Source organism: Phytophthora infestans, genomic scaffold (genome assembly GCF_000142945.1).
Source record: "Phytophthora infestans T30-4 supercont1.16 genomic scaffold, whole genome shotgun sequence".
Lineage (NCBI taxonomy): Eukaryota > Oomycota > Peronosporomycetes > Peronosporales > Peronosporaceae > Phytophthora > Phytophthora infestans.
This window is the reverse complement of record NW_003303743.1, coordinates 344,250-361,744: the sequence shown is the minus strand read 5'-3', so window position 1 is coordinate 361,744 and position 17,495 is coordinate 344,250. Positions and strand designations below refer to the sequence as shown.

The following is a 17,495-nucleotide window of genomic DNA, read 5'->3' as shown; positions in this document are numbered from 1 at the left end:
TTGTTTTGCCGCACTGCTTCTCGTTGCTCATGAAGTACAAGTTAGTCGACTACGTTGACGCCCAGATTGACGAGGGCGCGTGTCGCTTGCTGGCATATCCGGTCGTTGGTGGAACGCACGAGCGACTGAAGAGCTTCCACTCCTCCCAGCTCCACAATTGCTTGTTTGTTCTCAGCTAGCAGCCACAGACACTTTGATTAGTATTAAGCCTCATACTTACAGTTTGGCTTTCACGTACGATTGACCGATAAGTTGCGTAGTGCGCGAGCCACTTGGGACTGAAGCTCCACGGACTCGGAGTGCGCTCCGTCAATAATTGGCTTCAAGCCGCCTTTACGTGCGATCTCAACCTCGTTGGCATCTGGCACATCATCCAGAGGTGGTATAATACATGTTATTAGAACCTAACTCAAAAGTGCAAAAAAAAACTCTTCCGTTCCTTACCATTGACAGCCAGATTGGCCAGCGCTGCGATGGCCTCGACGGCAACACCGATCTGACGAGAGCTGGCCAGGTCGATGAGCGGTTTAATACCGCCGGCCTTAGCGATTCGCTCCTTGTTGTCCACTATCAAGCACCCGTAAGCAACAACCATAAGCATACTGGATTCGTCAATCCAAACACGACGACTGTACCATTCACGCCGAGGTTGGCAAGTGCCTTTGCAGCCTGCCGCTGCACATGCTCGTTCGTGCTACTCAAAAGATCAATGAGCATGTCGATGCCTCCCTCCGTTGCCATTTTGGACTGGTTCTCGGCTGGAGAGCGAGTTAAAGTTGTGTCATTTCACTGCTCTACCTCCCCGTAAGTAACCCTGCAATTCTTACAGTTGACTGAGAGATTGGCGAGTGCATGGGCTGCTAAGCGCTGCACCTCCGTGTCCTTCGACTTGGTTAGTGGTAGCAGCAGCTGCAGTCCGTCCAGCTCCACAATCTGCACTTGTCGGTCGGCTGTACACGATCCAAGTAGCCTCATTATTGCAGTACTGGACACTATAACAACAGCCACATACGCTTGACGGCCTCATTGGCCAGCTTCTCGGCGACTTCTCGCTGCAGCGCAGTGTCAGCCGAACGCGCGTAGACGATGAGTCGCTGCAGATTCACACGCAGAGCCTCGGTGAAGGCCTCGTCTGGACACACAATTGGTAGCTAGAGTGAGATGCCAGGATTCGAACGCCAGATGTTTGTGCCTCTCACGCACCATCATTCTCATCGAACGTGAACTCATCCTTGCTGCCTTTAGCGCCCTTAGCTCCAGCGTTCCCCATCGCTTCCTGCAGGTGTGGCAAGAGTCGTCACCGGATACAAAAGACGCGTTGGAGCAACACTCGCGTAACAACCACGATATTCAAGTGATAACGTTTGCTTATTGGGCCGAAGCGGTTTCAACCCAATGGATCCGCGGTTACTGGTTAGTTGATCCACAGGAATGGGGTGCCGACGTCCAATTGGGGCTTGGCGTCTTTCACGCTGGTCTGCGAGTGCAGACAGAGCGCTGAAAAAACGCCGCAAGACCGCTGGGACTCTTGGCCCAAGAGTTTTGGCCCAAGACTCTTTGGGCGACGCTGACCGCCGACACTTATGTTTTTGAAGTGTTACAAAGATTTTGCTGTGTCCTGCACTTGCCGCGAGACGTTCAGCATTCCACCCGAAGGCATCTCGGATTGTCGTGTTGGCGTCGTGCTTGAGGAACAAACGCACAATCTTCTTCTCTCCATTTGCAGATGCTCTCATGAGTGGCGTCTTGCCAGAGTCGTCTACTGTATTCACCGACGCCCCGCGCTCCAAGAGCAATCGAGCGATCTCGCTGTGTCCCCACGATGCAGCTAAATGGAGCGTAGTGGCCCCGTAGCCGTTGCGAATGTGCACCGACGCGTTATTCTCGAGCAGGAAGCGCACCTTCTTAAATCGCCATCTCGTGCGGCGAACAGCAGCATTGTGTAGCCATATGCGTCAGTCGCATTGACATCTTCGACCGGAACAAGCTGTCGCTCGGATTCATGCGCCGCCAGCGCCATGGATCCAGTTGTGTTTCCTATCGCTAAGTTTCCCCCGTCGAATGCAACAATGAACCCTGAGGCGGACTCCTCGTCACGTTGAACCCATACGAGACGCAGTAACCCGCTTCGTCACTCGACGACTGGTGGATAGCGACACTTGTAGCGGTGGTGGCTTGTTATTTTATTTTTTAGCCGTTCCTAGCGGCAAAAAATGCCTTCATCGCGCGATTCCCTCAAGTTTTTTTTTACTTATCATTATTATTCATCGTGATGGTTGTTGCCCGCCGATTACGTACCGGTATATCCAAGCTGAAGTTGTTTCACACATGGCTACATGTTAGCACTATGTGATTGATTGTATATTATTCAAAAGAATTCTCTCGAGAACAGTTCGATGAGGCTAAAGTTGGCGCCGCTCGTCGGCGCCTCGGCGGTCGTTAACGCCGCCTTCCCGGCTTTAGCAGCGATGCCACACCTCGTCGAAGAGATCAGCATCTTGCTAGACTATTCCGCGCTGTGGAGCCTCGAAGATGCGAGCTCCATTGGTGATTTACGACTTGTGAAGCGCGTGGCTGCCCATGACCAGCGCCGCTTGACCGTTGTGGATCCCCCGCCGTCATATTTGGCGTGTCGAGCGTCGTTTACTGCTGCTGTAGCTGAAGCGGCGGAGGAAGGGCACATTGCTGTCTTTCAGTGGCTCGTAGCGCACTTCGCAGCTACAACTTGGGACGTGACGGATGCCATCGTTCGCGCATCCAGACACGGTCATCTGAACATATTACAGTGGGCTCAGAGCCATGAGGAGCTTGTGACGTTCCGCTGGACCACCAAGACGATGGTTGTGGCAGCCATCGAAGGGCACTTTGACATTGTACGCTGGCTACATGAACACTCGTCTGCTCCCGGGTCTCCACACGTGATGGACTGCGCTGCAGAGGCTCTCGATCTGCCCATGCTTCAGTGGCTCCATGCAAACAGGACGGAGGGTTGTACTCCTTACGCTATGGACAACGCAGCACGCAAAGGCAGTTTGGAGATCGTGCAGTGGCTACACACCCACCGAACAGAAGGATGTACGACTGGAGCGATGGATGGAGCTGCCATGAACGGCCATCTACAAGTGCTCCAGTGGCTGCACGCGAACCGTCATGAAGGGTGCACAGCTTCAGCGTTACATTGTGCAGCAGTGAACGGACACGCACACGTCGTGCGATGGCTAGATGAGAACATCGCGGTGGGCAATCGACGCCGAGCGCTCGCGTCAGCTGTTCGCTGGGGTCACCTTGACGTGGTCAAGGCATTAGCAAAATATTGCTCTGTCAATGCGAGCGTGGACTCGTCAAGAGAAGTCACAGCTGCCCGTCATCGTGCTGAAGCGGAAATGCGCATCCCAAACACTTCCAGTTTGTTACGAGCGAGACGAGAGCGCATTTTATATTCGCAACGGATTCTGGACGGGCCTGCTGAGGAAAATGCCGTGTGGTATGGCCGTCTAGAAGTGCTGCAGTTCCTCTTCTCGAACGGAATGGTGTCCAAAAACGGTCGCTCGCGAGCGGAACTGGCCGCTACCGCGACAGTACGAGGCCACCCGCATGTTACAAAGTGGCTCCTAGACTTTACAACGTAGAGCTGTATGTTACGTGTGGAAACAATTAGCAGGATAAACTTCGAGTTAAGTTGCATGGAATTGCAACTTCTATTATTTTTAAGAACATGCTCTAATTTAAATACAAGTAAACACGTTACTTTATATTTTAAATTAAAAAATATATGTTAATGTGCGTCCTACTCAAAATTTCCGTGCGCGGTTCTTTAAATAAATCACGCACACAGATGAACCCTTCGGTACTCCTGGAATACCCGCTGACAGGAATATGCCCCCGAAGTCTAGTAGTTGATCAATGTTAGAGGTACCGAGTAGCTCGTACTTAAGCGAATGTTAGGGTTACACTGTGTGAGTGACTCGAGCCACTTCGTGTTAATTGGTCCCGAGATACGTACTAAAGGTACAGTACTACGCGAAAATATATTACGGTAATTTAATTTTAACAGATTAAAAAAATCATCATTTTTAGAGATATCGGTGCTTGCGACGACAGCCAGTCACGCGACTGGTAGCATGAAGTGTTGCTGTAATGTAACTGGAATGCATGAATGTCACCCGAAGGTACGAAGCACTTAGTGAGAATTTGCCTGACGAGTACTGCGAGAGTAGAGCAGACCATGACCAGTATCTTTCACTTTACGCAGCTCAACAGTATCACCGCAGCACGCACACATTGGAATCAACAGACAGAGGCATCACAATGCGAACTACAGGGGTACATTATCTTCATGTTATCGACTTCCTAACTCGCCTACTGCAGGCACTTTAACATGTACCGAAGCCTGAAAAAACGCATTGAGGCATGGCTGAGCTTTTCCGGCATATCGATGCCGGTGAGGTAGCACTCAAAGAATAGTAAAACAGCTGCTCCACAGCTTGAGAAGTCCGGCTGGCGTACATTCGTGACTCTCTGAATCGGCAAGGGTATGGAGCTGTCTTCACCTTCTAAAAACACGTCTTTCAGTAGTTCTTCGCATTTGGCGTAATATTTTGACTTGGGGTCTTGCAAGGGGTCGAACACCAGGACTCCTCGACGTTCGCTGCGATAATCGAAAATTGCTCCACACCAGTGGTTGTTGTCTATGTGTAGCGGCAACAGAATGATCTGGTTCGTTTTCTTGAAAGGCTTGCCTGCATTAATAGCCCTGAGCCGGGCGTCTTTATCGTGGAAACGATTGAAGATCGGGTTAACGATGCCAACATCCGGGTGTTCTCGTTGGAGTAGAGCAATCCCATGCCCCATGCATGAATCATCCATCCACATATTTTCTCGAAGCGTTAGTAGTCCGTTATAGGGCACACTACCGAACGAAGTCTCGCGGCCACCCTTCCGAAGAATCCGCCTGATAATAACTTCCCGTTCTGTCGATCGCTGCTGACTCCGTCATCAGTCTTTACCGGTAGAGACAAGCGCTTGACGCTAGTGTTGACAGCCCAAGTAGTCGCATCTTCAGTGGCAGATAAATACTGATGGAGGCGTGCCATCGGTCCATCGCGACAATGTCCTGGTATTGGAATATCCCAAAGCGAGGAACTCTTACACCAATAGTGTCGTCATCGACAGTTTCTATCAAGCCTTTTCGAAACGCTGCGACCGCAGCCAGGCATTTTTCCACAAATTGTTTTGGAAACACAAATCTGACGTCACGTTTAAGACGAACACCTTCCAGCAAGAAGTATAGATACTTCAGATACTTAACGTACTCATCCGTAGAAACCGCCAGCCGCATCATATCGATAGCATCTTCAACTTGGTCTTTGTCGAAGCTGGACGGGCCTCCATACTTGCTCTTTGCCAGCTCGGTCCGAATATACTTCTTCAAATGGAAGTGACACAGAATCACTTTCACGCCAGGGAACTCCATTTCTAGTAATCCCAATTCACCCATGTCCTTGTCAATCACAATTACCCTGACTTGCTCCCACGAAGAGCTGTTAAACTTGAACGAACCGATAGCATCTGAAAGACACTCTGCACTTTCGTTCTCCATGAGACTGTGGTGTACGTATTGACCCTAGCATTACGTTAACAACTCATAAGTAAGAATTTGTACATATCAAGTACATGTTGTAGCTGAAGCTACGCAAACAGTAAAAGTGTAACTAGAGGCACATAGGATGTAACGTCAGGTACATTTACTTACATGTCCGTACACATCGTTAACCATGAACGAGAAGAGCTTGTAGCGCGATTCGTTGGTGTTATGCGTCGCGTCAATGAGCATCACTTCATGAAAAGCCTTGAACCAGCGTCGCATTTGTCCCGTCTGCAACGCGATGGTCTGTGCAGTTTTGGATTCGTCGACGTAAACGGTAGCTCGGTTTCCTCGACATTCGCAAATCCCTCGCAAGACAGTCTCCAGCCGTTCTTCAGTAGTCGCACCTCCCCTTCGTCTCTCCTTCATCCTCGCCACCATGTTGTGTACATCTCGAAGCACCGCATTTTTTCCTACATGGAGTCCAAAACAAGAAAGCTATCAGTCACTATATATAATTCTGGGTTGAGTTAAGCGCACCCACCTGTCTTCTTTCGCAGGAACTGCATAATTAGCTTCGGCGTAGAACCAGCAGCTTGGAGTTCATCCACGAATGCCAGTATGTCCGGATCCTCCACGCGACGGTTCGACACATGGTTCTCAAATGTAGCGCGAGACAGATTGTGGTTGTGTCTGACGTCAAAGTCAGTGACGCGTACCATGAACGTGTCGTGTTCATCGTTCCACACGACAGCAGCCTTAATGTTTGCCTTACAGCCTGTAGTCTTCTCAAAAAACGACCTTCGTATCCCCTTTCCACGGCTCTTGCGCTTCCACCCGTGAGTGCAGACCAACTTAATCCAGAAATTTCCGAACTCCTCAGGGATCAATCGATCCGACGTCTCATCAGTAACTGTGTTAGTCGTGCCGGAATCATCTGGGTCCTTCGCATTAACACTCAGGTTTGCTCGCGCCTTAATTTCTCGATTTCTCTTTTGAACCGACGTGGACGTGCGCTGTGGAAAGATCTGGTGTGTCTCCTCTTGGTAGCGCTCCATGTATTTGCGGAAGGCATCCCAGCTCTCATGCCACTCGACATCAACTGGAAGACAGAGCCACGAGACCCCAGGAGGGACTTGCCGCTCGGGTTCACTGTCGCTCATTCTGATTGCACACATGAGAACCACAGAATACGCTCTTAGCTTACCTCCCCCCCTCTAATCTACATGAACATGCATGCTTACCTTCAGAGCTGTCGTGTGTCTTCGTCTCGTATTAGAGTTTAGGAGGGGCGCGTGGCTGATGTAGTGCGCGGGAATTTTTTGGAATGAACGGCTCATAGATTTTGGGGATGGGAGAAAGGGGGGAGAGGGGGTGTCTTTTTCAGAAATCTTGTTTTTCAGAACTGAGTTGAAATTTACCTCGGACAGTATTTTATCGTCAAAATTACGAAGGTACTACTGTAATGTTTCGTGTAAGAACTATTTTACTCGGTGCCGCTAACCAGTTCCCTAGTAGTTTACAGAGCAGGTAGAATATAACGGGGTATAATCCAGTGTACCCCATGTTACTTAAAGAGTGCCCGTCACTCTTGTGGGACACCTGGTACACAGTACCAGGTGCTCTAGCTACTTAAGGGTAACCTCTAGTTTGTAACGAACCCCAGCTAAGCTTACTTATAAATACATCAGTCTTACATCTACTCTCCTAAGTAGCAAACCGTTCCCTCTCAGGCCGGGAACACGTGGACTAACATCCACTCGGGTAGTAAATACCCTTAAGCACTTCCTCTGTGCAAGGTGCCGTGTGACCCCGTCACACTTGGTAGCACTCGTAGTCAATCCTACACCTTCGCGGGTAGGTTGAACTACCTGAATCCTCTGTGCGCTCAGCGTATAAGCCACCATGGGCCGACGTGGGCTTCCTTGCTTGAACGACTCACAATATGAGTCTGTTCTACAGATGGGAGGCATCGTTGGACAAGATGTCCCTGCAGCTTGGCGGCGGCGACGCCTGCCGAGCAACACGAACGCGTGGCTGCGTTTAAGACCTACGAGCGCGGTCACCTCGCTCACGTCCACGGGGGTTTGGAGGCCTCGATGGCCGCTCCACAGGCGACCATGCCTAAGTCAAGAATGCTGGAGGTCCCCGCGTTTGAGGGGAAGGAAGGAGAGAACCTTCACTTCTGGGTCCGTGTGGTGGAGATCGCCATGAAGGCGGGTCCCATCTCGGACGAGCTCCTTCGGGTGGTTTTTTGCCCTGTCCAACCTTGGTTGACATGCCAAGCACTGGGCATACACCAGGGAGACGACATCTCCTGGATGCTTTGCATCCTGGGCTCAGCTGTGTGAGCAGCTTTGAGCCGCGTTCCTACCGGCGATCAACGCGTTCCGCCAGCGCTCACGCTTTCTCGCGTGTAAGCAAGGTAAGCGTGAGCTGCGAGAGTACGTGCAAGAGATGTGCACGTTGGTGGCATCTCTGGCAGGGAATCCTCTGCCTGAAGACATCAAGACAACAGTCTTCATGGACGGCCTGAAAGTCGGTCCTGCTCGCACCCAGCTATTCCGGGTGTAAGCGACAACTATAGAGGAGGCGATTCGAATCGCCCTCCAAGAAGAGTACAGCCACAAACAGGCTGGTACTCCTCGGGAAGAGAAACATCACCACGATGAGGATGGCGTTACTCGGGAGGCGGAGCACCGCAGCAACGACGCTGTTGCTCTTGCTGTCACGCAGCCCGTTGATGCCGGTGCGTACAGTGAACCCGAGCCCGTGAACTTAAGCTCAGCCGAGAGCTTGGTCCGCTGCTACGGATGCGGCGGACACGGTCACTATCAGCGTGTATGTCCCTCGTCAGTCCTCCGGAAGTAGAAGGCCAGTGGACCCCAGGTCCGGTGGCGCAGGCCACAGCCAGGTGGACGAAGACTCCCCGGCCACCAGTAGAGGCGGTATGCCCTACTGAAGAGCGCTAGGTCGTCGTGATGGGTGTGCAAGTTGTGCACACCACGGGACTTAGCCCAGAGAGACGTGGTTCTCTTAATCCGGTGAAGGGCAGTGATGGGCAGCTGGTAGTACACTCGGTGTACGGGGTACGGTACTCTTTGAACGTTCAATGAGTTCTAGGGCGTTGATACGCAGCCAGAACGTCGCTTGGCATAGCGACAACCGACTGCGCTCTATGTCAGAGTGGCGGTCGTGGGCGGGCCCTTGGTGGACTAGCTTTTGGTACGGTGAAGAAAGTACCAATGATTCTCAATGAACCTTGGCGTTTGGGCTCGATGAACTCGCGCATCGCGGTGTCACTCGCAGTTCTCGCCATGAACAATATAGCTGTGCCGAACATAAGGCACAGCCCGGACTTTGGTGTGTCAAGGCTGAGAAGCGCCTGCCAGCCCAGGTCTATGGCGGAGCATTGGTGAGTCATGTCCCCACCCCGTCATGACTTTGGCGTCTGATACAGACCACCAGGACACAGAAGCGTCACGGAGCTGTCAACGCGCCGACAGCTCTGCGTACAGCAATACCATGCTCCGCTGCGGCAATGCCACGGTCTTTTGCCCGGCGTGTGGACCTGCTACACCAGCAGCGTCCAACGCCAAAGGTCGTCGCGCCGTACGGGCTTCGACAGTGGTTATGCCTATAAGCGCTAACCAAGTGGGTAACTTAGGACCACACGGTCGCCCAGACCTTAACTGAAGAGGAAGACGCTGGTTGCGCTTCCTGTGTGGGTAGCACAGTCGCCACATGCAGTCGTCCAGACTATAACTGAAGAGGAGGGCATTGATCATGCTTCCTGTGTGAGTAACACAGTACCACACGCAGTCGCCGGGCTATAACGGAAGAGGAAGGCATTGACCATGCTTCCTGTGTGGGTAACACAGTGTCACACGAGGTCTCGCGTGCCTCTGATGTCGTCAACGAGACATCACGACGTGGGTAGCGAAGTACCACGTCATGTTAGCCGCCCCAAGTTGGGTCTGAACCTTGTTCAGGCCGACGTCGCTTCAAGTGACTCGGGGTCCAGGGCCCGGACTCCTCTGACTCGGTCGGTGGGCACCAGCTCTGTCCGGTGTGCGTGCGAGTCTTCCACACTAGCCGACCCCAACACCGAAGGTCGTCGCGCCATATGGGCTTCGACAGTGGTGGTGCCGAAGGGCATTCATTAGGTGGGTAACATAGGCCTACATTGCGGGTAACAAGTTCCGCAAGCAGCGAAGCTGTTTAAGGAGACCGGCATTCGGTGCTACGAGCGTGGGTTACAGAGTTCCACACAAGGTCACTCCGACCATTGTTGATAAGGAAGTCGCTGTATGCGCTTTCGGTGTGGGTAACATAGTTCCACATAACCAAGGCGGGTAACGCAGTTCCAAAACCAAGGTGGGTAACCGAGCTACACAACCAAGGGGGGGGGGTAACATAGCTCCGCACACTGAGCCATTGGCTCGAGACGCGAGGCTGTCTTGGGTTTTGTCAGACATGAGCAACTCGCTCAACGGCAAGTGGCGCAGACTCAAACTGCTGACTCGAAGGTTAAATGCCTTCGGTCGGCACGGGCCGACGCGGTCGGCCATACCGGCGCGGTGCACGCGGCGGAGAGCCGTTGTGCATACCCGTGGCTATCACAAGCCACGAGAGACTCCGTAGTCTCAAGGTTAAGTGGAGGAGAGGCTCGGGAATACCTTTCCTCCCTAGCTTTGCATGACGCAAGTAGCCGTCGTGCTGCCAGTGGCTATCACAAGACACGAGAGACTCAATGGCCTCAAGTGTAAGTGGGAGAGAGGCTCGGAAATACATTTCCTCCCTGGTTTTGAGGTAAGATCAAGTTTCTTACGGAACCAGGCGTCGATGTACATCGACCGCAGGCTGGAGGCGAACAGCCGGGCAAGAGCTGCGGCAGCTCTAGCCAAACAAGCCAAAGTGGCGACGGAAGCCACGGACGCTAGGTGCCTCGGAATCGCTGAGCGCATCAGTAGTGTTGTGGTTGCATGCAACCACACACTAGGCGAAGCGCGGACCTGGTGCAATCACCGCACAGGCCCCTTGGTCATGAACGACCTGTCGAGCAGGGTGAACGGAAAGTCTCACCCGCTGACAAAGCGGTTGCGGTACGTGATGTACGCAGCGCGCCGGGTTTAATAGTCCGTGGAGCCATAACCCAAGTGTGGTGCACGTGTGCACACACAACTGACCAGGTGACTGCTTGCCTCACCATGGTTCGGTACCGCATGGGTACTCGGTGTCGATGCCAGACACCAACGCCGTAGTGGCATGGTGGTGAGATATGCCCCACCACGGTGGAGTACCATCAAGGTACATGGTGTCTATGACAGACACTGGTATGGGTGCAAAGGATATGCGCCATACCACGACCAGATGCTGCTCTGGGCGTATGCGCTGTGAGTCAGCGCACGTACCGTGCAGCACTGGTTGCTGTCGAGCAGCCTGCCGGGTGTTCCGCGTAATGAACACGTCGTGCGATGACACACATGAAATGCACGGAGCACTTATGGTAGCTGTGGTACGTTCATACAAAGCGTACCTGGTGTACCGGTCCATGGACCTGTACGCTGTGCTTGCACATGCGTCGTGCATGATGCGAGCACTGGCCATGAATCAGTTCAGGCGACAGCACAGCAGAAGCTGTTACCGCCAAATATGGCAACCTTGTGATGGGCGTGCCGCTTAGTACCGGAAGGTACATGGTGTCGATGGGAGACACCTGCACCATTCCTGAGCACCACCACGGTACACGGTGTCGATGAAGGACACCTACGCGCCGTTGGCATGACGGCCAAGACACGAAGAGAGCGTGGCAGAAGCTCCGCCCGCAAGGATGGATCCTTGCTGGAGCCAATGGCATGGACCGAGGTGAGCTGAGAGCTCGTTCTAGTGCGGGGGCAGGTGTTGCCCTTTTCGGTGTCGTCCCTCGCGGGAGACACCACGCTCCGGACGCGTTCGCGAGGACTGTTGTGTCCTCTGGTGCGAGCTGTGGGCGAATATTACATGTTCGGATGCTATTGCACTCTGTGCCAAAGCACAGTACGCGCGCTAGCGCAGGCGCTAAGGCAGCTCTGAGTGTAGGCTTTGCGGCCAACACAGTTGTGAGCATAGGGATGCAAATCTTAGTGAGCTTTGGGAGCAGTCACTGTAGGTGTGAATGAGAGCTGCGCCAGTCTCATGGCTACTCAGTGTGAAAATTCACATTTGGGTGTTTTAATTATCTCACTTCTGATTGGAGAATCAGGTGATTCTCAGTTAAGTGGGGGATGATGTAACGGGGTACAATCCAGTGTACCCCATGTTACATAAAGAGTGACCCGTCACGCTTGTGGGCACCTGGTACACGGTACCAGGTGCTCTAGGAGCCAGTCAGGGCATGCCTACTTAGCTGCACTAAAGGTAACCTCTAGTTTGTAAAGAACCCCAGTTAAGGTTACTTTTAAATACATCAGTCTTACATCTACTCTCCTAAGTAGCAAACCGTTCCTTCTGAGGCCGGGAGCACGTGGACTAACATCCACTCGGGTAGTAAATACCCTTAAGCACTTCGTCTGTGCAAGGTGCTATGTGATCCCGCATATAGAATTTGCGCACGGGGCACGAGACGGGGTACAGCAAAACACTCCTGTGTGGCAAATGAATTTGTACCGTTCAACAAATTTTGCCCCGAAGATAATGAATTTTTCCGTTCCTCAAATTGTGTCCGGGTCAAAGAAAGAACCGAACCCTACAAAGACATGGAACACCGTGCCGGCATCAGTTTTCGCACTGGTCTCTCGCAAGCGAGCCCATTCGTCGATGGCGATGAAAGAGACAGCCGGTACTGGCGCTATCTCGCTCTTCGACTACTATAATGGCGGCGACGGCGATCTGTTTGCTAACGGCAGTGATTCGGATGATGGTCTCATGAAGGAAGGCGGTCTTATTTGCTTGTCGGCTACCTATGTGGACCTGAATACCAGAGAAGAATACCACGCTCGCCAGCGTCTACTTTGGGGTGGTCACGTCTATCGCCTGCGACGCGACTTACATAGAACGGCATTTCGATCGCCTGGTAGCTCTACTTCAGGAAGACCTCTCAGTCGATGGCGTTATGTCCTCTCGGAGAGCAGGTGTTGCCCCTATTTCGGAGGAAGTAGTGCTGCACTGCACGTTGCGCTCTTGCAGGGGAGCCCTGATTGGACGTCCGAGATGTGGCTAACATCAGTGCGCCTTCGTTCTATCGCTGCTTACACAAAGGGATTTCGGCAATTCTTAAATGCGGGTATCTCGATATTAAGCTTCCTACCAGTTTAAATAATATGGAGAGTGTCGCCTCGGTATTCAAGCGCGAAGCACGGAAGGTGTACTGGATGGCTGCGTCGGCTGCATTGACGGACTGGTAGCTAAATCATTACTCCTTCATCCAAAGAGGCAGGTAAAGTTCGCGCTTACTTTTCCGACCACTACTATCACATAGGCTTAAGCCTCCAGTCTGTTTGTGATCACTTAAGCCGCTTTATTTACTTTGGCGTCGCTGCCCCTGGTGGTTCGAGTGAATTTTGAACATTCAACAGGGCAAAAGTGGCCGATTTTGTCGACCGACTAGGACCGAATCGTTATTTGATCGGCGATGGAACTTACACGCCTTCAGAGGACTTCTTGACAGTTGCTGTCAATCCGGGTCGTCTTTGCATATGAAGGTGGGCATACAGTGCGTCAACCCGCCCTTGGCAGAAGCTGTAGGAATTGTCTTTATTGATGCCAGATGTAGTGACCGGATATGGGCTTTCCTTTATGCAGCATGAGCAGATTCCCAAATCGCTCGTAGATGCTGAGTGGTGTGTGTAATAATTTTGGACAGACCAATGCCAAGAGGGTCTAACGCGGGGTGGACGGCAATTAGATGGTCGAACACATCTGACGGTTTTTATCGACAAAACGGGCATGCGCGTCCTCCCAAACAGCGTCTTTGCTGAGACAGCAGCGTCGAGGTCGGCTCGACAGCGTAGGTCCCCTAGCGAGACAAATCGATAAGCGAGTTGACTAGAGAATATAACATTTATTAGTCGGAAAGGACATTGGATCTGCTTCCTCGTCGGAGTTTGGTGCTCAGCCATTATTGCGTCAAATATCGGCTTGTATACATTGTTGTACTTCTTCTTCTGCGCAATCGTCTCTAATAGCGCGGTCTTGAATTTTTCTTATACGATTTAATTCCCACACGAATGCATAACGAGCATAGCTCGGCATATTTGGTTTCTCTTGTCGACTTGCCTGATGGTTATGATGCGATGGACTTTGACACGCTTGCCGTCTCGCTGTGTAACCGTTTCGGTACACTCGAAGTCATCTAACGTCAGCTCAGCACAAGTAGATAGGACAGCTATATTGTTGTTGCCTTCGCTAGGTACACTATCACCCTCCACAAGAGCACCAACCTGCTCTGTGGGGTCAAACGGTAGTCCAGTGCTCACACGATCGAGCTGAACAGCTCTTTACGCGCGTCATGCAGTCGTTCTAAATCAGGCAGCATAAGCAATAGCTGCGCAAGGAAAAACGAGCTCGGTGTTGATTCGGCGTAGCTCCGTCCTGACATTTGTCTGAGATGAGAGGCGCTGGCATGTACACTTCCTCTTCAATAAGGCGCAGTGACTGGGCTAGAGACTCTAACGTCCACTTCAGGCGAGCGGCTGGAAGATGGTGTGTTTTGGCCGCTCTTATGAGCAGAACTTGGCTCGCTGTGAGGAGATAAAGCGGGAGAATTCATGCTTGGTGTACACGTGTCCTTGGGCAATAAAAAGTGTTCCTGCAAAAATTCGGTTTTCTCCCCGTTCTCTCCGTTAGCCCGTGCACCCCGATCACGAGTGTGCATCCTGCACTCGTGAACAGCTTCGATGCACATTCTAGCGATTTTCTATTACGCAATCCTTCGTGCACAGTGCACGGATTCTACAATCACGCCGCTGTTAAGAGCGGTCCTAAGATAGTACTGTAGTATTACCTCTCTCCCTCCCTCGGATTATGGAATTAAAGATTTACGCCAAGAATGACTGTTCTGAGGTGCGTAACTATGGGAATGTCACTATTGTGCAGCATCCAAAGTAGGCAAGCAAGGACACTTGCTGCTTGCACTATTTCTTCCAGCTTAGCTCACCTCGCAGCTGTCTCTACATCGCCCTAAGCCCCTGTCCGCTTCTATCCGACATGCTCGTTGAATCTGCTCGAATACGCAACTTTGCTATCAACTACACCTTTGCCAATCCAAACCGGCGAGATCGCAAAGCAAAGAGGAATGACCCAAAATAAATTTTCATCTTATAAAAAAATTGTTTTGTTAATATTCAATGTAGAGCGATGCAGATTTCGTGTAAATCAATTATTTACTGCTTGACTGCATACACTTTATCACATAGTCTCTTGCTGATGAGAGACGACGTGCTGATGCGAACTGCAAAGTCAAACCACGGCATCTCTTGCATCTGCGCAAGTCTATACAAGCCGTTTTCCTTTAAGTACTCCACTACAGTACATATAGCGCCTCCTCCATCTCAGGCGTGCGCTTAGTGCACGCTGCGCGTGCACCACCTCTCGTCTTGACGTCCGGTGGCCCACGCTCGACAATCTTGCGGGCTGTACATGTACCTGTAGTGGCTGAAATGCAGTTACAGTCCGCCACCAGGGCCCAGTCTCGTCCGCTCGTGTAAGCGTCTAGCACCCGCGCTCGGGCGGCAAGCCCTCGCTTGGCATTGTGGCGCTGGTACTGGCTCAAAGCCAAGTGGTTAGCGTTACACTAAATTTGCATTGCTCTAAAGTCGCTTTTTCAAATATATTTCCAAAATTAGTTTGTTACTTTAGTTACTTCAGTCCATTTTGCCTTACAATCTCACGTTTGGATTGACAAAGGTGTCGAGGCTCCTTATTATCCGAAAAAAATCGAGCTCTACATTATTATTCTCTGCTTCGCCTCCAGAATCGTCGCAGGCACCCATCGACTCATCACTCGCGGGAACATCCACCACTTCGATTCCACAGAACGCTGCATCAATGAAGTCGTTGAACACACTCTGATCTGGTGGAAAGCTCCGTCACCGACATCGGATCGAGCGCATACCGCGACAGCATTACTGCTACCTCGTCGATGACAAAGCCTTCCCCTTCTGGCTCACTGTATTCACGTGCATAGTAATCGAGGAGACCAGCGTGTTTACAGCACTTAACTTAACAAATATCGAGGATGGCATGGAATTTCAGCAGTCGATACCCCCTACCACTGTGGTGAAGTACCCGTTGGTTAAGTTGGAAGCTGATTGATGGGCTACGATCCAATCGGGTGCTGGAAGGCCGCCAGTGACGACGGCGCATGAGCGAGCGCATACGCAATCAACTAAATAGGATCGGTAAGGCACAGTCATTTCGGTACACGATCTACTCAGTAGATTGACTGATTTGTACTAAAATCGGATAAGTACGATATTACCTTCAAGGGCCAGTTTGATGATCATAGGATACGCAGGTAGTGGACCGCAAAGAATTTAAGTATTAACAAAGTGAAATTTGCCTCATCCCAACAAGGGTTCTTCAACTTTGGACTGTAGCAGGAAATCGTAGTGGTCCATACAGTAACCAAGTCAAGTCTACCAAGGACACGTGTCAGTCGCCGGAGTTTGCAGCTTGGCCGGTCGATCGTGTTCACTCTCACCCTCAACGTCCCCGCTATAAGAAGCGACCAAGTCTAGCAAGGAAAGGAGCATGAGCCCCCGTTAAGGAACAACGACACCCCACGTCGATCAAGATCGACTAATAACTTAAGAAATATCTACCTACTTATGTAATATGAGTTGGGCCCATAACATCACCCTCCTCTCTAAGTTGCGTTTACGCAATATAAGCGCACGGAGCACATCTGAAGAAGACTCATAAACCGACGGAGCGGAGACATCGGAGACAGCGCGAAGGGCGGCGGCGCCAGCGCGACGTTGGTGGTGGTAACAAGGGAAAGCCCATGATCGACAGGTGCGCCACGAGCTCTGGATGTACTGCGAGGCCCGGCACTGCGTCTTCCGGCTCCCAAGACACACATCGACGAAGCGGTCAGCGCACATGCGGCTTAGAAAACTCCGAGCTTTAGGCAGTTGCATGACGGACACGAGGAAACTCACGAAGGCGCCTTCGTGACGCAGTAGTCGATGCGTGTGGCTACCAGTCAGGACACCAGGGTTAGATTCCCACCAGGCGGATTCACTCACGCACACGTAAGTGATGTTTTGCTGCCAGTGCGGAACGTCTTTGAACTGCTCGAAGACATGAGCCTTGTCGACGGAAGTAAACCTCTTGAGCAACCCAAGTGAGCATCACGTTGTCACCACTGGTATAACAAGAAGCAGGTACTTGTTGACCACCGTGTCGGAGCTGGTAATCGAAGTCATTTCGCCGCAGTCGGATCGTGTCGGGTTGGCAACCCACTGGTCACCGGTTCGATGTCGCCGGTGGTTTCGTGTTTTCATTCTTGCACTGACAAGTTGTGTCAGTGTTCGCCGCGGCTCGCGCGACGCTGCACGCGTCGGAGCACGGCGTCGTTGTCGCCTCCTCGTATGGGCCGTTACCGTGGGCGTTCTCGATTTCTTTCATGGTCTCGGCGAGGTGACCCGCGGAATTCTTCCTCTCTAGCAGCTTGGTCTCGGCGGGGTGACCCGCGGAATTCTTCATCTCTAACATCTTGGTCTCGTACTCGTGGACCACGCCCGGAACGTCGCGGAGGAGGTTGGCGCGGGGCTCCCACGTATCATGCTCCGGAGGATAACCGATCAAACGTACTAGATAGCGGCGCGCCGTCGGGGGCGTGCGAAACGTACGACTGCGGACGTCACCTTGAGCAGCCGAGTTGTGGGGATTTTCGTGGCCAACGATACGCTCCACAATCCAGCGCGCG

General features: G+C 52.0%; 4 protein-coding genes across 4 annotated transcripts; 1 reads left to right on the top strand and 3 right to left on the bottom strand.

Moving 5' to 3' along the window:
* Nucleotides 1–41: 41 nt before the first annotated feature.
* Nucleotides 42–1,292, bottom strand: PITG_08692 (uncharacterized protein; the record flags this gene model as incomplete). The annotated part of the gene is made up of 7 exons (XM_002902730.1): nt 42–175; nt 239–361; nt 445–567; nt 636–758; nt 828–950; nt 1,013–1,132; nt 1,204–1,292. The coding sequence occupies 7 exons, from the start codon at nt 1,268–1,270 to the stop codon at nt 42–44; spliced, it is 813 nt and encodes a 270-aa protein (XP_002902776.1).
* Nucleotides 1,293–1,422: 130 nt separating this feature from the next.
* Nucleotides 1,423–2,099, bottom strand: PITG_08691 (uncharacterized protein; the record flags this gene model as incomplete). The annotated part of the gene is made up of 1 exon (XM_002902729.1): nt 1,423–2,099. One exon carries the CDS (start codon nt 2,018–2,020, stop codon nt 1,829–1,831), a length of 192 nt encoding a protein of 63 aa, XP_002902775.1.
* Nucleotides 2,100–2,384: 285 nt separating this feature from the next.
* On the top strand, nt 2,385–3,629 carry PITG_08690 (uncharacterized protein; the record flags this gene model as incomplete). Its single annotated transcript, XM_002902728.1, has 1 exon — nt 2,385–3,629. The coding sequence occupies one exon, from the start codon at nt 2,397–2,399 to the stop codon at nt 3,627–3,629; it is 1,233 nt and encodes a 410-aa protein (XP_002902774.1).
* Nucleotides 3,630–15,086: 11,457 nt separating this feature from the next.
* PITG_08689 (uncharacterized protein) lies at nt 15,087–16,068 on the bottom strand (the record flags this gene model as incomplete). Its single annotated transcript, XM_002902727.1, has 3 exons — nt 15,087–15,356; nt 15,835–15,950; nt 16,044–16,068. 3 exons carry the CDS (start codon nt 16,066–16,068, stop codon nt 15,087–15,089), a joined length of 411 nt encoding a protein of 136 aa, XP_002902773.1.
* Between the last annotated feature and the right edge of the window lie 1,427 nt (nt 16,069–17,495).